We start from the raw sequence: 20015 nt of genomic DNA, 5'->3' as shown, positions 1-20015 counted from the left end.
TGTCTCATCCTGAAACAAACTGAAAGACCTTACTAAAAACAAGCTTTCTTCCTGAACAGAGGGCCAGTTTTACAAGATTGTTTCTGGACCGAGTTACCTTTTTGACCTCAGCTTTAGTAAGCCGACATAACTCATTCCCTGCTTTCAGCAGGCAGTTGTTGCATTGGGTATATCCTGACTAAGTCAGGCAGAATCCTTAGGACTAAAAATAAAATTTGCTGTTTGCCATTAATGTTTTCATCCACTTAGCACAATTAAGTTTTTGTTTAAACTGGGATAAAGCCTGGAACAATTTGCAGTTCCTCCTTGCTAACTTTGCATTGTGGTTTTCCTCCTTACCCTAGGTTATACAAATTTGACCCTGTCACTTTCAGTGGCAAATGTTGCTTGGATTTTTAAAAATTTGTTTCTTAATTCTCTGGCCAAAAGAAGATCTTGACCCAGAGTGTCACAGCTTCTATAACTGGCAGAGCTAGGAATCCTAAATCTGTCCCTGCCAGAATGTGGATCAAGCCTTGTACTGCTGGTGCAAATCTGTTCCACGTAGGCTGCCCATCCTTCCAGCCCCCTCCAGAAGACCCAAGTCACTGTGACAATGTGCACTTTTACATGTATGTTGTAGTGTGGAGACATGGATAGTGGCAGTAAAGGCTCTGATTTTGTTCCATCACATAATTGATGAAGTCTTTCCTCCCTTATTGCTTGTCATTGACATGTTTTGGAAGGATTTGTATGTTAATAATCAACCTGTTTACATTATGAATGCACCTTCCTTGGACCTTCAAGTTCTGAAGTGGGATGTAAACTTCTGCTCAGTGGCAGGGATGCTGCCCAGAGTGCCATAAGTTGTTTTTTTATTTATAGAGGAAAGATTATGTTGTATTTATTTGTCCTTGTGGTACAACTTTTAACATTTTTTGATACTATTGCAGAGTGCAAAAATTGTGGTGAGCAACAATTTTTGTGTGAAGAACAATATTAACTACCTACTGCAAGTTCTTAATCTAATGTTAAAATATTTGTAATGGAGCAAGATGGATGGCTAACTAACTATACATAACTCTGCAGGGATAGGGTGGCATTTATAGAAGCTCTCCATCTGATCATTCAGTGCGTGGTACTATTAACCACCCAGCCCCCTTCATCCATGTAAACAGTTGGTTATAAGCAAATCTACAACCGTTTTCTCAAATCCTTACTTCCCTCCCTTTTTTATGCCTATAACACAACTTTCTGCATTAATGATTTGTACAGTAACCTCGCACTATTAATGCCTTAGCTCATATATTGTTTAAATCTTCAGCCTACCATTGTTGCTTCTGTAGTTGGTATTCTGATGATCCACCTCCTGTAAGAATGTAAGCAAAAAGAGCAGGAATAGACTGTATGTCCCCCTCGCAAAGTAGTGACAAAAATTTATAGAAGCTGAAGCAAAGACCGGCATCAAATAGGATCAGATGGAGAATAAAGTTAAAAAGAATTAAAAACGTTCTATTTGAATGCACACAACACTTACAAAAAAGTTGATTTGAAGGCTCAAATTGAGATAAATGGGCATGATTTAATTACTGATTCAGATACATGACAGCAGGGTGACAATGTTGGGAGTTGAATGTTCAAGGAGGAAGGATAGGCTAGCACCTTTAAGGGATGAGATCATACATAATTGAGAGAATCTTGGATCAAAGGATCAACATGTCGAAGCAATGTTGAAGCTGAGAAGCAGCAAGATGCAGCAAACACTGGGAGCTGATTATAGAGCACCAAACTGCATGTTGGAAATGGTATTAATCAGAAACTTAGAGATGCTTTAATGTGTAATGCAGTAATAACGGTGACTTCAATTTATGTAAACACTGGGTAAACCTAATCAGCACATTTGCTGTGGAGGTTAAATATCTGGATTGAGCGTAAGATGTGTTCCTGGAGTAGTACACTGAAGAATCACCCAGCAACCAATCTATTTTGGATCTTTTCATTACATAGTAGAAGGACTAATTAATAATATTGCTGGAAAGGAGCCTTTGGGAAAGCGTAACCATAATATGACAGTACTTCACATGAAGTTTGAATATAATCTAGTTCATTCTGACATCTTACATCTGAACAAGGGAAACTGAAGGTATGAGGATTAAGTTGGCTGTGGTGGAATGGAAAAAAATAATAATAGACAGACATTGGCTAGTATTTAAAAAATGATACATGGTTTATAACATGTGTTCGTCCACGTCAAAGGACAAGGTGATTCAACTATGGCTAATAAAATTAGCTAAGGTTCCATTAAGATAGGAAGTGGATTGTAAGGATGGCAGAAAGTGTTAAGCCTGCTGATTGGAGCAATTTGGAAAACAACAAAAATAACCAAAACAAAATAGAGAAGAGGGAAAGTGAATGCTAAGCTACCAAGAAATGTAGAGACATCTATTAAAAGTATCATGGGGATGTAAAAGCAAAGCATTGGATTGGATAAATGCACTACAGCAGAGGCAGGCGCATTTAAAGTAGAGAATTTAGACAAAGTGACTGTTTATCTTGCATCTGTGGAAGATGATGTAGGATATTCCAGCAATACTATGCAATGGAATGACTTGTGAAATTGAGGAACTGAAAGGAATTAGTATTAGTAAAAGAAAAATTACTATTTGAAAGCTTAACTGGATTGGAAGTCAATAAATCCATTGGATTGGATGAGCTTACATTCCAGTGTGTTAAAGAAAATGACTGCAGATATAATGGATGCATTGGTGCTTATCTTTCAAAATCTATAAATTCCTGGAGACAGGGAGGTAACAAATGTGGGAAGCTTGAGGAGTGATTGCTGGGCCTCTTGCTGAGATATTTGTATCATCGATAGTCACAGATGAGGTTCTGAAAGACTGGAGGTTGGCTAACGTGGTGCCACTGTTTAAGAAGGATGGTAAGGACAAGACTGAACTATAGACCAGTGAGCCTGACGTCGGTGGTGGGCAAGTTGTTGGAGGGAATCCTGAGGGACAGGATGTACATGTATTTGGAAAGGCAAGGACTGATTAGGGATAGTCAACATGGCTTTGTGCGTGGGAAATCGTGTCTCACTAACTTGATTGAATTTTTTGAAGCAGTAACAAAGAAGATTGAGGGCAGGGCATAGATGTGATGTATATGGACTTCAGTAAGTCGTTCAATAAGGTTCCCCATGGGAGACTGATTAGCAAGGTTAGATCTCATGGAATACAGGGAGAACTAGCCATTTGGATACGGAACTGGCTCAAAGGTAGAAGACAGAGGGTGGTAGTGGATGGTTGTTTTTCAGACTGGAGGCCTGTAACCAGTGGAGTGCCACAAGGATCGTTGCTGGGTCCTCTACTTTTTGTCATTTACATAAATGATTTGGATGCGAGCATAAGAGGTACAGTTAGTAAGTTTGCAGATGACACCAAAATTGAAGGTGTAGTAGACAGCAAAGCAGGCTACCTCAGATTACAACAGGATCTTGACCAGATGGGCTAATAGGCTGAGAAGTGGCAGATGGAGTTTAATTCCGATAAATACGAGGTGCTGCGTTTTGGGAAAGCAAATCTTAGCAGGACTTATACACTTAATGGTAAAGTCCTAGGGAGTGTTGCTGAACAAAGAGACCTTGGAGTGCAGGTTCATAGCTGCTTGAAAGTGGAGTTGCAGGTAGATAGGATAGTGAAGAAGGCGTTTGGTATGCTTTCCTTTATTGGTCAGAGTATTGAGTACAGGAGTTGGGAGGTCATATTGCGGCTGTACAGGACATTGGTTAGGCCACTGTTGGAATATTGCATACAATTCTGGTCTCCTTCCTATCAGAAAGATGTTGTGAAACTTGAAAAGGTTCAGAAAAGATTTACAAGGATGTTGCCAGGATTGGAAGATTTGAGCTATGGGGAGAGGCTGAACAGACTAGGGCTGTTTTCCCTGGAGCGTCGGAGGCTGAGGGGTGACCTTAGAGGTTTACAAAATTGAGGGGCATGGATAGGATAAATAGACAAAGTCCTTTCTCTGGGGTCGGGGAGTCCAGAACTAGAGGGCGTAGGTTTAGGGTGAGAGGGGAAAGATATAAAAGGGACCTAAGGGGCAACGTTTTCACGCAGAGGGTGGTACCTGTATAGAATGAGCTGCCAGAGGAAGTGGTGGAGACTGTTACAATTGCAACATTTAAAAGGAATCTGGATCGGTATATGAATAGGAAGGGTTTGGAGGGATATGGGTTGGGTACTGGCTGTTGGGACTAGATCGGGTTGGGATATCTGGTTGGCATGGACGGGTTGGACCGAAGGGTCTGTTTCCATGCTATACATCTCTATGACTCTATATTATTCCCACTATTTTTTAAGAGAATGAGAATGGAGGACTTACAGGCATATTAGTTTGATTTTAAAAGTATGGGAAATGTTTAGCAAAATCAGCATAGATTTATGAAAGGGATTTATATTTGACAAACTTGTGCAATGTTTAGAGTATGCTATATGTAGCATCGACCAAAGAGAACCTGTGGATATGGTGCGTTTTAATTTTTGGAAAATTCTTGAAAACTTGCCACAAAGGAGACTAGTAAACAAATTGGAGCGCATGGGATTGGGAGTAATATGGCAGACAATTAAAAAGCTGGAAAAAGCATTGCACGTCAAGCAGCATAAGAAGAGCAAGAGAGTCTACCTTTTGGTCAGGATCCTTCGTCAGGACTTATTGGGAATAATATATCAGTCTAGAGTCAGAATTGGTTAACAGAAAACAAAGTAGGGATAAACAGATTGTGCTCAGGTTGATAAGCTGTTGCTAGTGGAATACTGCAAGGATCAGCATAGGGTTCATTGCTTTTGTAAAATGATTTGAATGTGGGGGCCAGTTTGCTGATGACATTTGATGAGAATGCAAGTTGGGGAGGATGCTAGCGACCTTCAAGTGGACTAGGTGAATGGGCTAGAATGTAGCCAATATTGTATAATGTGAATAAGTGTACAAAGTTAAAAATCACACAACGCCAGGTTATAGTCCAACAGGCTTAATTGGATGCACACTAGCTTTCGGAGCATCGTTCCTTCATCAAGTGATAGTGGAGGGCTCAATCCTAACACACAGAATTTATAGCAAAAATTTACAGTGTGATGTAACTGAAATTATGCATTGAAAAATTGTTTGTCTGCTAAGTCTTTCATGTGTTTGAATACCATGATAGTTTCACTTCTTTCATGTGTAAATCACACAACCTTTTTTTAAAAGGTTACATTCTCCGGTTAGCTGTTCACAATGGTGATAGCTAGACAATATGTTGAAGTTGTTAGCCCCCTGTGTTCTCTGTCTATGCCATGATGTTTAGATTGATTCTAATCTCAAAAGTGAGATAATGGAGTTTTATATGAATGCATGCAGTTTTTGAGCAAAGTACAATGTAACCCTGAAAGTACAAAATTCACCCCACAAAATATATGTGTGCATGTGGGTCTTTGTCTGTGTGTGTGTGGTGAGTGCAGAGTGTCTTAAGTCTGTGAGGGGGTGCATGTGTGTGTCTAAGGGTGTGTGTGGGTGTCTGTGTGCGCATCTCAGTACGCATCACCAACAACTGCCAATCTCCAAACACCATCCTACAACTCATCTGCTTTATCCTTAATCACAACGTCTTCACCTTTGACAACCAGTTCTTCATCCAGAACATGGAACAACCATGGAGACCAAATTTGCACCCCAATATGCCAACATTTTTATGCACAGGTTCGAATAAGACTTCTTCTCTATGCAGGATCTCCAACCAACGTTATACACCAGGCACATTGACAACATTTTCTTCCTCTGGACCCATGGCGAGGAGTCACTGATAAAACTACACAGTGACATCAACAAGTTTCATCCCTCCATCAAACTCACCATGGACTACTCTCGACTATCTGTCTCATTCTTGGACACATGCATCTCCATCAAGGATGGACACCTCAGCACCACACTCTACCGCAAACCCACAGATAAACTCACAATGCTACACTTCTCCAGTTTCCACCCAAAACATATTAAAACAGCCATCCCCTATGGACAAGCCCTACGCGTACACCAGGTCTGCTCAGATGAGGAGGAACGTGACGGACACCTGGAAGTACTCAGGGATGCCCTCACAAGAGTGGGTTACGATGCCCAACTCATTGACCGCCAGCTCCGACGTGCCACAGCAAGGAACCGTAATGACCTCCTCAGGAGACAGACACGTGCTGCAACCGACAGGGTACCCTTCGTTGTTCAGTATTTCCCAGGAGCTGAAAAACTATGCATGTTTTTCGTGACCTGCAACACATTATCAATGAGGATGAGCACCTCACCAAGATCTTCCCCACACCTTCACTACTTGCCTCTAAACAACCACCAAACCTCAAACAGATCAGTGCTCGTAGCAGGACAACTCCATACAACCCTGTCATGGTAGGCGCTGCAAGACGTGTTGGAGTGTGGACATAGATACCACTATTACACGTTTGGACACCTCCCACCTTGTACATGGCAGGTACTCATGTGATTCAGCCAATGTTGTCTATCTTGTACGTTGCAGGCAAGGATTCCCTGAGGCATGGTACATTGGGGAAACCGAGCAAAGGCTACGACAATGGATGAATGGGCACCGCACAACAATCAGCAGACAGGAGGGTTCCCTCCCAGTTGGGGAACACTTCAGTGGTCCAGGACATTCGACCTCGGACCTTCAGAACTCCATTATCTCACCTTTAGATTAGAATCAATCTAACCATCGTGGCATACACCGAGAACACAGGGGGCTAACACCTTCAACATATTGTCTAGCTATCACCATGGTTAACAGCTAACATGAGAATGCAACAAAAAAAGGTTTTGTGATTTACACATGAAAGAAGTGAAACTATCATGGTATTCTAACAGATGAAAGGCTTAACAGACCATCAATATTTCAATGTATAATTTCAGTTACATCACACTGTAAATTTTTGCTATAAATTCTGTTAGGATTGAGCCCTCCACTACCACCTGATGAAGGACCGATGCTCCGAAAGCTAGTGTGCTTCCAAATAAACCTGTTGGATTATAACCTGGTGTTGTGTGATTTTTAACTTTGTACATCCCAGTCCAACACCGACATCTCCAAATCGTGAATAAATGTTATTATTCACCCTTTCAAAACAAAAAAAAATCATACTACTTGTATTCAGAATTTGCGAAACCCTGGTGTCCAAAGGGATCCTTGTTCACAAATCACTAAAAGCTAACATGTTGATGCAGCAAACACTTTGGAAGGCTTTATAGAATAGAGTCTCAAAGAATGAGTGGTTTCTTCAAAACTTACAAAATTCTTACACAACATGCCATGAGTATAATCTTAAAGATTGGATGTAAATAAGATGCTTTTCATAACCAATGAACCTAGAACTAGGAAACATAATCTCAGAATAAGGAGTAGGTAATAATCTTGGATAATTACGTGATCTACATGCAAGTAGGTTTAAGGTAAATGAGATTAAAGAGGTAACTATGTGGCCTCAAAGATAGGTATGTGAGAAATTAGTTCTGATTCATGGTGTATTGGTACCAGTACTGGGGAAAGGAGCTGTCTGTTTGGGATGAGCTTTGTTTAAACCGTGCTGGGGCTGGTGTCATAGCTAGGGTTCTAGATTAGGCTTTAAACTAATTAGTTGGGGAATTCTTCAATTGAAAGGAAGTTTAAATCACGAAATGGAGTGGTGGTGGAGGGTCGTAAAGAACAAATAATAAACTGTGATACAAAGGGGTAAAAAGACGTGCAGAAGAGTCTAGCAAAATTCGAATCCGAATAAATAATGGTTAAATAAAAAGGTTCTTGTAGTTCTTTATCAGGATGCGTGTAACATTTGTGATAAGAAGATAGATGAGTTTATAGCACAAATAGAAACAAATGAGTATGGGTTGATATCAGAGTTACAGGTTGAACAAGACTAAACTTGCTATTCAAGGATATTCGAAGTCTACTCTTCTGAGACAAAGAGTAGAAGTGGGGTAGAGTCACATAGCACTGAAACAGACCTTTCGGTCCAACCAGTCCATGCCGAACATAATCCCAAACTGAATTAGTCCCACCCTCCTGCTCCTGGTCCATATACCTCTAAACCTTTTCTATTCATGCACTTATCCAAATGTCTTTTAAATGTTGTATTGACACACTCATCCACCACTTTCTCAGGAAGTTCATTTCACACTTGAGCCACACTCTGCTTTTAAAAATAAAATTGCCCCTCATGTCTTTATAAATCTCTTTCCTCTCATCCTAAAAATGTGCCCCCTTGTGTTGAAATTCCCCCATCCTAAGGAAAAGACAACTACCAATAACTTTGTCTATACTCATTTTATAAACTTGTATAAGGCCAGACCTCAACCTCCTATCCTCCAGTGAAAAAGGTTCCAGCCTATCCAGCCTTCCTTTTCTTAAATTGAACCCTCCCTAACTGGCAACATTGTGGTAAATCTTTTCTGAACCTTCTCCAGCTTAACATTCGTCCTATAACTGAGTGACCTGAACTGGACACAGTATTTCAGAAGAGGCCTCGCCATTGTCCCGTGCAACCACATCATGGCTTCCCAACTCCTATACTCAGAATTGAGCAATAAACGCAAGCATGCTAAATGCATTTTCAATCACCTTGTCTGCGTGAGAAGCAAACTTTAAAGAATTATGTACCTGCACCTCTAGGTCCCTCTGTTCTGCAACACTACCCGAGGTCCTGCCATTAATTACATAAGCCCTCCCCTTGTTTGTTCTAAAATGCAAGTGATCACAATAATCCAGATTGAACTCCAGCTGCCATTTTTCTGCCATTGATCCATTTGATCAAGATCCCTTTGTAATCTTAGAAAACCTTCTTCAGTGTCTACTATTCCACCAATTTTGATGTCATCCGCAAACTTACTAATCATGCCTTCTGTATTCTCATACAAATCATTTACATAAATGTCAAACAAAAGAAGACCCAGAACTGATTCCTGTGGAACACCACTGCCGACAGGTCTCCAGCCCAAAAAGCAATCCTCCATCACTCTGTCTCCTGTCGTTAAGCCAGTTATGGCAGGCTCACCCTGAACTCCATGTGACCTGACTTGACTGTTTAGTTCACCATGTGGACCTTTATTGACGGCTTTACTGAAATCCCTGTGAACAAAGTTTACTGCTCTGTAATAGAATAATACAGCACAGAAACAGACCGTTCAATCCAACCAGTCCTTGCTGAACAGAATCCCAAATTTAACTAGTTCTACCTGTTAGCTCCTGACCTTTATCCCTCTGAACCTTTCTTATTCATGTATCTATCCAAACCTTTTTGGTAACGTCCTCAAAAAGTGCAATCAAGTTGTGTGGAGAAAATAGTGTCTCACAAAAACCATTCTGACTATCGCTGATCAATCTTTGCCCCTCAATGTCCATTAATCTTTTAAAATCATCTCCCAACTATTTACCCCCAACTGAAGCCAAATTCATGGGGCTAGTGTTCCCTGATTTCTCCTTACAACCTCTCTTAAACAAAGGTACAACATCAGCCGCCATCCAATCATCAGGCATCTCACCTGTATTTATAGATAATGCAAATATTTCAGCAAGGAGGCTGTCAATTTCCTACCTTGATTCCCACACCATTCTAAGTTACATTAGATCCTTTATATTCTCGAAGACCTTCATATTCTCAAAGACCTCCAGAACCACCACCTCTATAATGTGAACTGTTTTAAAGCATTATCATTTATTTCTCTGCACTATCTAGTCTCCACTTCTTTTCCATAGTAAAAACTGACGCAAAATATTCATTTAGTATCTCTGTCATCTCCTGAAGTTCAAACACAGATGATCTTGATCTTTAAGGAGCCTAACCCTCCTTCTCTAGTTATCCTCTTACTGTTAATGTATTTGTAGAATCTCTTTGAATTATCATTAACCTTATCTGCCTATGCTGTCTCCTATCCCCTGACCTGATTTCTTTCTTAAGCATGCCCCTATACTCTTAATATTGATTGAGATTTAATTGAACCAAGTTGCCTATATCTTAAAATAAGATTTTATTTTGACTACGACCTCCATATCTTTATTCATCTATTGTTTCTTAATCTTGCCAGCTTTACTCTTAACTCAAACAGGAAAATAATGTCTCTGAACTCTTTATCGTCACACATCAGGAAAGCCTCCCACTTATCAGATGTTCTTTTACCTGAAAATAGTCTACTCCAATCAACTTTTGAAACTTCTAGTCTCATATCATTAAAATTTATTTTACTTCAGTTAAAAACTTTAACTTTTATAGAAGGCTTATCTTTTTCCATAATTCTCTCAGTTTTTTTGAAACTGAGAGAATTATGATGGCTAGACCCAAAGTGTTCCCTCACTTTTACTTCAGTCACCTGCTCTATTGCCCAAACAAAGGTCTAGTTTAGCTCCTTCTCTCTTAGGAGCAACCACATTGATAAAAATGTCCTTGAACACATTTGACAAATTCTTCACCATCCAAACCTTTAACACTATGGTAGCCCTAGTCACTCTGTGGAAAATTAAAATACCCTATTATTGTAAACTTATGCTTGCATATATCTGCGATTTTACTACACAGTAGTTTCTTAATCTCCTCTGACTACTGGGGAGCTTGTAGTACAATCCATCAAGGTGATCTTTCCTTTCTTATTTCTAATTTCTACCCATTTATTTTCACTAAGCGATTTTTTTCAGAAAGTTTGTCTCCCAGTTACAGCAGTAATGTATTCTTTAATCAAAATTGTCACTCCTTTTCTATCTTGCTTTCACATCTAAGACCTGGAATATTGAGCTGCCAGTCCTGTCATCTCTGAGCAACGTTTCTGTAATAGCTATGATTTCCTAATCCCATATTCTTAAACATGCCCTGAGTTCATCAGCCTTGCCTTTAAGACCTTAGCATTGAAATAAAGGCAGTTTAGTTCTTCAGAATTACTACATATTACTACATACTACAGAATGAGTCTTGTCTGTCTTTTCTAACATGATTTAGCCTTGTTAATAAAGGTGTGTATTAGCACACTGGTGGGTATTGATGCAAATTGTGGTGTAAAATAAGTTTGTGTGGAAATAAGGAATAATAAAAGAAAGAGGTCATGCGTGAAAGTCGGAACTGAGAAATGAGAAAGGGATGATCACCTTTTTGGGATTGTATTAAAGACCCCCTAATAGTCAGAGGGAAATTGAGAAACAAATTTGTAAGGAGATCTCAGTTATCTGAAAGAGTAATAGGGTGGTTATGGTAGGGGATTTTAACTTTTCAAACATAGACTGGGACTGCCATAGTGTTAAGGGTTTAGATGGAGAGGAATTTGTGAACAAGAAAATTTTCTGATTCAGTATGTGGATGTACCTACTAGAGAAGGTATAAAAACTTGACCTACTCTTGGGAAATAAAGCAGGGCAGGCTACTGAGGTATCAGTGGGGGAGCACTTTGGGGCCAGCGACCATAATTCTATTAGTTTTAAAATAGTGATGGAAAAGGATAGACCAGATCTAAAAGTTAAAGTTCTCAATTGGAGAAAGGCCAATTTTGACAGTATTAGGCAAGAAGTTTCAAAAGCTGATTCGCATGTGTTTGCAGCTAAAGGGACAGCTGGAAAATGGGAAGCCTTCAGAAATGCGATAACAAGAATCCAGAGAAAATATATTCCTAATAGGGTGAAAGGAAAGGCTGGTAGATATAGGGAATGCTGGATGACTAAAGAAATTGAGGATTTGGTTAAGAAAAAGGAGGAAGCATATGTCAGGTATAGACAGGATAGATCGAATGAATCCTTAGTGTATAAAGGCAGCAGGAGTATAATTAAGAGGAGGGCAACAAGGAAGATTCTGAGAAGGTAGAACCACCTTTGATTAACAAACGTGGTCAAGAAGAGTGTCCAACAGGAATTCAGCAACAGCAGACTATGGTCCAGTTAGACTAACATCTGTTGTTGGGAAAATGATGCAGTCCATTATTAAAGAGCATCTAGCAAGACATTTTGAAAAGCTTAACGCAACCAAACCGTCAAAATGGCTTTGTGCAAGAGGTGTCACATTTGACAAATTTCTTTATGAAACAGTCAGTTGATAAAGGGGTACTATTAGATTTGCATTTGGATTTTCAGAAGGCAGTCAATAAGGTGCCTAATAAAAGGTTATTGTGCAGGATAGGAGCTCACAGTATTGGGTTAATGTATTAACATGGATTAGGTTTTGGTTAACATACAGAAAGCAGAGAATTGGGATTATAGATTTTTTTTTTTTAGAAAGACTTGACTGGTAGTAACCCACAAGGTAAAAACGATGACTGCCGATGCTGGAAACCAGATTCTGGATTAGTGGTGCTGGAAGAGCACAGCAGTTCAGGCAGCATCCAAGGAGCAGTGAAATCGACGTTTCGGGCAAAAGCCCTTCATCAGGAATAAAGGCAGAGAGCCTGAAGCGTGGAGAGATAAGCTAGAGGAGGGTGGGGGTGGGGAGAAAGTAGCATAGAGTACAATAGATGAGTGGGGGAGGGGATGAAGGTGATAGGTCAGGGAGGAGAGGGTGGAGTGGATAGGTGGAAAAGGAGATAGGTAGGTAGGACAAGTCATGGGGACAGTGCTGAGCTGGAAGTTTGGAACTAGGGTGAGGTGGGGGAAGGGGAAATGAGGAAACTGTTGAAGTCCACATTGATGCCCTGGGGTTGAAGTGTTCCGAGGCGGAAGATGAGGCGTTCTTCCTCCAGGCGTCTGCTGGTGAGGGAGTGGCGGTGAAGGATGTCCAGGACCTCCATGTCCTCGGCCGAGTGGGAGGGGGAGTTGAAATGTTGGGCCAAGGGGCGGTGTGGTTGATTGGTGCGGGTATCCCGGAGATGTTCCCTAAAGTGCTCTGCTAGGAGGCGCCCAGTCTCCCCAATGTAGAGGAGACCGCATCAGGAGCAATGGATACAATAAATGATATTAGTGGATGTGCACGTAAAACTTTGGATGTGGAAGGCTCCTTTAGGGCCTTGGATAGAGGTGAGGGAGGAGGTGTGGGCGCAGGTTTTACAGTTCCTGCAGTGGCAGGGGAAGGTGCCAGGATGGGAGGGTGGGTTGTAGGGGGGTGTGGACCTGACCAGCGGAGGGAACGGTCTTTGCGGAAGGCGGAAAGGGGTGGGGAGGGAAATATATCCCTGGTGGTGGGGTCTTTTTGGAGATGGTGGAAATGTCGGCGGATGATTTGGTTTATGCAAAGGTTGGTAGGGTGGAAGGTGAGCACCAGGGGCGTTCTGTCCTTGTTACGGTTGGAGGGGTGGGGTCTGAGGGTGGAGGTGCAGGATGTGGACGAGATGCATTGGAGGGCATCTTTAACCACGTGGGAAGGGAAATTGCCATCTGGTGTGTTCTGTGGTGGAACTGGTCCTCCTAGGAGCAGATATGGTGGAGAAGGAGGAATTGGGAATACGGGATGGCATTTTTGCAAGAGGTAGGGTGGGAAGAGGTGTAATCCAGGTAACCCACAAGGGTCTATTCTAGTACTTATTTACTAACTTATAGTAATGACTTGAGGGGGAAGAGGCAATGTAATGTCCAAATTTGCTAGTGGTACAAGTCCCCCCACCTACACATTGCGATGAGGACGTAAGAAATCTGCAAAGCAATATAGGTTGAATGGGTGAGCTAAATAGGTTAGGCTTTTATTCAATAAAGTTTAGAAGAATAAGCAGTGATCTTATTGAAACGTACAAGACTCTGAAGATGCCTGATGGGGTAAATGTTAAGATGTTTCCACAAGTGGTAGAATTTTTATTTGGAGATATGGTAAGAAGAATCATTTTAAAATTAAGAAAAGAAATTTCTTCCAGAGGTTAGTGCATGTAAAGAATTCTCTACCCCAGAGAACTGTGAAGGCTAGAACACTAAAAGTATTTAAAGAGGAAGTAGATCAATTTTTGAAATATCAGTGAATTGATAGCTATGTTGAACTGGAACAAAGAGGAGTTAAAGCCTGAAGTGGATCAACCATAATCTTGTTGAATGGCAGGGAAAGATGAGGAGCCAAATGGTCTACAGCTGCTATTTAGCTTTTATGGCTTTATGCAGCAAAACTTGGACCATGTCAGGCTTGGGGTGACAAGTTGTAAGTAACATTTGCGGACAAAATTGCCAAACAATTGCTATCTCCATGAGAGAATCTAATCCTATTCCCTTGATATATAATGGTGTTCTATCACTGAAGGTCTCACTTTCCATATCTTAGGGGTTACCATTGACCAGACACTGAACTAGACCAACCACATGAAGACTGTGGCTACAAGAGCTGGGCCGTGGCAAGTAACTCCACTCATGTCGGTTTTTAATGTGACCTGCTCGGTGCAGCTCCAAATCTTAAGCTCAACATATCAACCTGCTTGATTTAACATAATTTTGAAAACTAAAATAATTTCATTCATCACTGACCTATTGTGGTAACAACTTGTACCCTTGACAAGATACACTCCACTAATACACTGTCTCAAAAAACTGAACAATACTGGAAATCTGAAACAAAAACAGAAATTGCTGGAAAATCTCAGCAGGTCTAGCAGCATCTGTGGAGAGAAATCAGTTAACATTTCAGATCCAGTGACCCTTATTCAGAATGGGGTTCAGTTCTGTGGAAGTGTTACTGGACCCGAAACATTAACTCTGATTTCTCCACAGATTCTGTCAGACCTGCTGAAATTTTCCAGCATTTTCTGTTTTTGTTTGTCACTAAGTCTCCTCTTTTGCACCATCTTCCAAACCCAATGCCTCTGGCACCTAGAAGGACAAGGGTAGCAGATGGAAGGAAATATCACCACCTGCAGGTTCCCTTTAATGATGCACAACAGCTTGACTTGGAACTGTATTGCCCTTTTTTTTTTGGCCTGATGCTGGATCAAAATCTTGGGACTCCTTAACAGCACTATGGATGTAATTATCTCTCCAGACTGCAGCCGTTCAAGAAGGTAGTTCACCACCACTATCTCAAGGTGGTGGGCAGTGAATGCTGTCCTATTTGGAACTAATCCTTTTCTTTTAAAAAAAACTTCCACCACAATAAGCATTTACCCTGGCAAACCCCCTTATTTTCTTATTTAATAGGTTGTTCTCTTTTTCTTTTAAACTTTAATCTGAATAGGCCATACCAGTTCTGATTCTTCCCATCAGACAAATTCATCATCCCAGGAACCAGTCTTATCAATCTTCTCTGAACCACTTCCACTACATAATGTCCCTTCTCAAGTAAAGTAACTAAAGCTGTACATGGTACACTCAGTTTGGTTTTACCAAAGTTCTGAATAATTTTAGCAATACTTTCCCCTGTTTTTACTCCATCACTTTGCAATAAAGGCCAGTTTTTATTTGCCTTGTTACTTTTATGACTGGATGCTGACTTTTTGTGAGCATATACTTTTGAATTGCAGAATTCTGTAGTCTCAATTTAAATATAATTCTGCTTTTCTATTTTTTTGTGCAAAGGTGGACATTTTTGCCTAGTATATTCCATCTGCCATTTTTGTCAACTCACTTAACCTTTTTATAGCCTTTCAGATTATTTGTGTACTGCTCACAATTTGCTTTTTGACCTATCTTGGTATTCTAGCAAATGTGTCCACCATACAGTTGGTCCTTTATCCAAGTCATCAAAAACAGTTACAGTTTGCTATCCTGAAAATTACCCATTTATCCTTTGTTTATTTTTAGTTAAGTAGTCTTTTTTTAAAAAAAAATGTATACCTCTCTATAATTTGGTATAGTTATGGAAAAGCTTCTTAAACATTACATTGATAATTATTTGCAAAGGACAAAGTCATCTAAAATGGAAAGAAACAGACTGAAATGCTGCTTTCTGTGCTTAATTTGGAGGTGCTGTTGTTGAACCAGGGTGTACAAAGTTAAAAATCACACAATACCAGGTTATAGTCCAACAGGTTTATTTGGAAGCAATAGCTTTCAAAGCGCTGCCTCTTCATTAGTTGGTTGTGGAACAGGACCATAAGACAATTTATAGCAAAAGGGTTACAGTGTCATGGAGCTGTAATGATATACCAAACAAATTTAGAACTTCCAACTTTTAGAATGGGATACGTAAGTTTCAGTTTTTTAATATGTAAATCCAAGAAGTTGTTTTAAGTTTAATTCTCAAGATAGCTTCACCTTTTCTAACAATAGGTGCCATCTGAATTCAGACAATGCAGTAAAAGTGTGAGTTGAAAGCCTGTCTGTGTCCCAGTGTTGAGTCAGACTGGTTCCATTTCTAAAGTGGGACTTAAAGAATCTTCCTTGGATTTATGCAGTTTTTGAACAAAATGAAATGTAATTCTGCAAATAAAAATTCACCCCATAGGCTTACATGTGTGCACGTGCAGTAGAGACAGCGAGTGTGTGCGTGTGAAGTATGTGTATAATTGTGATAAAGTGTAAGCCCGTGAGAGGGTGCGTGCATGGGTGAGAACACAGGGGCGGCATGTGTGCATGTGAGAGAGGGTGTGTGTGCGCGCGCACGTGCTTGTTTTGTGTGAGAGTGTATAGTGCAGTGGGGTCGAACTTGGCTATTAGCCTCTGCTTGGCCACTTTGCATTGTTGCTTGTCCCGAAGTCTGCCTTGAAGGATAGTCACGAAGGTCCAAGGCCAAATGTCCTGGACTGCTGAAGTGTTCCCCAACTAGTGTGTGGTGATCGTTGCTCGGGTGTCCATTCATCCATTGTCATAGCGTCTGCTCGGTCTCGCCAATGTACCATGCCTGAGGGCGTCCTTGCCTGTAGCGTATTACATAGACAACATTGGTCTAGTCAAATTAGGTAAATGAGTACCTGTCACATACAGGGAGGGAGTTGTCCCCATGTGTAATGTTGGTATCCGTCGGCACTCTGAGACATCTTGTAGCAGCTGCCGTAACAGGGTTTTCCAGTGTTGTGGTCAATGTTGTCCTGAAGGCTGTGCAGTTTGCTGCAAACGATGATCGTGCGCTCTCTCTGTCTTGCTCTGTCACGCTCATGTTACCACATTTATAGACACACTCCTTCACCTGCGCACTCACCCATGTTTATGGGGTCAATTTGTACTTGCTGAATTACATTTTATTTTGTTCAAAAATTGCACAAATCCAAGAAAAATTCTGTAAGTCCAACTTTATAAACAGAACCAGTCTGACTCAACACTGGGACACAGACAGGCTTTAAACTCTCACTTTTACTGCATTGTCTGAGCTCAGATGGCACCTATTGTTAGAAAACTGAATCTATCTTGAGAACTTCACTTAAAAGGAGTTCTGGGATTTGCGTGTTTAAATACCAAAACTAGCATATCCAGTTCTAAAAGATGGAAGACTTGATCTGAAATTTGTTTAATATATCATTACAGCTCCATGATGCTGTAACCCTTTTGCTATAAATTCTGTGTCTATTGTCCTGTTCCACAACCACCTGATGAAGAGGCAGCAGCTCGAAAGCTATGCTTCCATTTAAACCTGTTGGACTATAACCTGGTGTTGTGTGATTTTTAAACTTTCTGCTGAAGAGTTTGATTCTATGACTTCCTTTTCAATCAAGCTAACCTTGTATGAGAGGTAGGCCTTCTTGACTGCTCAATGCATTAAATGCGTTATTATCAAAGGAAGTAAAATGGATTTGGGGAATATGGAAAGAGTAGAAGTATTAGAGAAAAAAATTATTTTATTATCTGATTACTAGTATAGGTTTAATTCAGAAATGTGCATAGCTAATTGGATAGCACACTTGGATATTAAAATTATTTTAAAGATAACGATTCATGTAGGAGCGAACCATTAAATATACCATTACAGCTAGGGAAAACCCAGAAAGATCCACTTTGAAATGAGAATGTACTTAGAAAAGGTCATGATGATGAAACAAACATGGTATTAATTGAGCATAGATAAGAAAATGATATAAGCAATACTTTTATAATTAAAAGGAAGACCTGGTTGGAGACATGTCGTCATCACACAGGTGTGAAAATAACAGGAATACTGGAACAATCCAACTGATAAGGGATGGCAAAGGACATTATCATGTGAATATCATTACAAATCAGAAGAAGAGAGCACTCAGAGAAATGAAACCTCCTTATTGTTAACCGAGTTTTGAGAAGATTTGTTGCTCAGCCTATGGTTCTGGATGTCGGTTTGCTTGCTGAGCTGGAAGGTTTGTCTTCGAATGAACCACTTGTGATGTAGCCCACTTTCTATCATTTCCTGTGGTGACATAATTTCCTATGGTGATGTCATTTTCTGTTTTTTTTCTCAGGAGGTGGTAAATGGGATCCAAGTCAATGTGTTTGTTGATAGAGTTCCAGTTGGAATGCCATGCTTCTAGGTATTCTCGTGCGTGTCTCTGTTTGGCTTGTCCTAGGATGGATGTGTTGTCCCAGTCGAAGTGGTGTCCTTCCTCATCTGCATGTATGTTTCGTCACCATACATGTAGATGAGAAAGGACACCACTTCGACTGGGACAACACATCCACCCTAGGACAAGCCAAACAGAGACACGCATGACAATACCTAGAAGCATGGCATTCCAACTGGAACTCTATCAACAAACACATTGACTTGGATCCCATTTACCACCTCCTGAGAAAAAGAACAGAAAATGACATCACCATAGGAAATTATGTCACCACAGGAAATGATAGAAAGTGGGCTACATCACCAGTGGTTTATTCGGAGGCTCACTGGACTATGGTGACGAAACATCTGAAAACAAACCTTCCAGCTTATTGATAACCTTTTAATAAAGGATTCTTTTAAGAATGACTGAGTATAGGAGAGATGAAAGGACTATCCATAAGAGTATAAAACATCAAATATGAATCAGCTAGCTCAAACCTCACAACTTCATAAAGGAACCTTCACTGAATAATTAGAATTGTGTTAAATGATACAGCATCACATGAAAATGCGTGGAACTTGTATAGAAAGTTAACACCCACATTTGCAAAGCAGGAGAAAGAAGAATAATATATTTTAAAAAACTTTTCAATTTAAAATTCAGAAATATCCAACTCTTGTAATACTTTTTGAAAAGGTATTTTCTCCCACTGGGAAAACACATCTTTGCTTGGGCCTTTTAGATAAAATTTCAACTGTTGATGGATATTCCTGGATGTTCTTGGATATTCTTGAATAGTTAAATATAGCATAACTATTTTCTATTAGACTTGGTATTTCATTTTTCAGTTGTTTTTCGCACAACAGCATACTTATTCATTTACTGTATTGCTTATTAATTTATGTTGATGGAGCTGTAAACTGAGTGAATCATCTCATTTAAATTTTTGTTACAACTGAAACAGATCCTGTTCTGTACACTCCTTCAGTGGGGGAGTATATATTCTGGAGAGAGAATTCCCAGATCCTTAAAATATCTGGGAAACTTAACTGGTTAAACCTAAGCACACTATTTGGGGGAAAGGCTAACATTATCAGGCAACTTCTCTTGAACAAAAACCAAAGTTCCTGGAAAAGTTCAACAGTCTGGCAGCATCTGTGATGAGAAATCAGAGTTAATGTTTCTAGTCCGGTGACCCTTCCTCAGAACCCTTGAGGGATGGTTTTGTTAAATACTATACATCCAAGGCATTTGTGGGATTAACTAACTTGAACTCAGAGGAGAGAAGTTATCAAGGAAACACTCCTGATCTAATTTAGATGTAAGTCAAGAGTTAAAAGCTATAATTAACTCTAGATGTGACTTTTTTTTTAGGGGAAAAAAAACTTATGACCCATGTTCCTGGAAGGTATCATTAAGGCCCGATTGTGTAATTATATACCACATGTGGCACCATAGAGAAAATGTATAGAGACTGTATGCTCAAATTTTAGCTATAATTGAGTCTGAAAGGGAATGTTGGCTGTGATTATCTGGGGTCAGACAATGAATAATCTTTCCTCTCCTTTTTCTCCCTCTGCTCCCCATGCACACGTTTAGAGAGACTGAGACAACTCCAGCTGAAGAGGCAACTGAAATGGAAGAACCCCAAGATGCACTTGAAGGCGATACAGAGAACAAGTGAGTTCACT

At 40.2% G+C, this 20015-nt stretch overlaps 1 protein-coding gene across 2 annotated transcripts in view; it reads left to right on the top strand.

Moving 5' to 3' along the window:
• Positions 1-20015, top strand: part of LOC122561639 (intracellular hyaluronan-binding protein 4) — a 55708-nt gene that overhangs the window by 27883 nt on the left and 7810 nt on the right. For both annotated transcript variants that reach the window (XM_043713591.2, XM_043713599.2), the window contains one exon: positions 19924-20004. In XM_043713591.2, coding sequence (XP_043569526.2) covers positions 19924-20004 — 81 coding nt within the window. The remainder of the gene's footprint in view (positions 1-19923; positions 20005-20015) is intronic.

The sequence above is a fragment of the Chiloscyllium plagiosum genome, unplaced genomic scaffold, assembly GCF_037043375.1.
Source record: "Chiloscyllium plagiosum isolate Xiang-an unplaced genomic scaffold, Cpla_swu_hap1 HiC_scaffold_2, whole genome shotgun sequence".
NCBI classification, from domain to species: domain Eukaryota; kingdom Metazoa; phylum Chordata; class Chondrichthyes; order Orectolobiformes; family Hemiscylliidae; genus Chiloscyllium; species Chiloscyllium plagiosum.
Note: the sequence above shows the minus strand (reverse complement) of the source record. Positions and strands in the feature narration are given on the sequence as shown.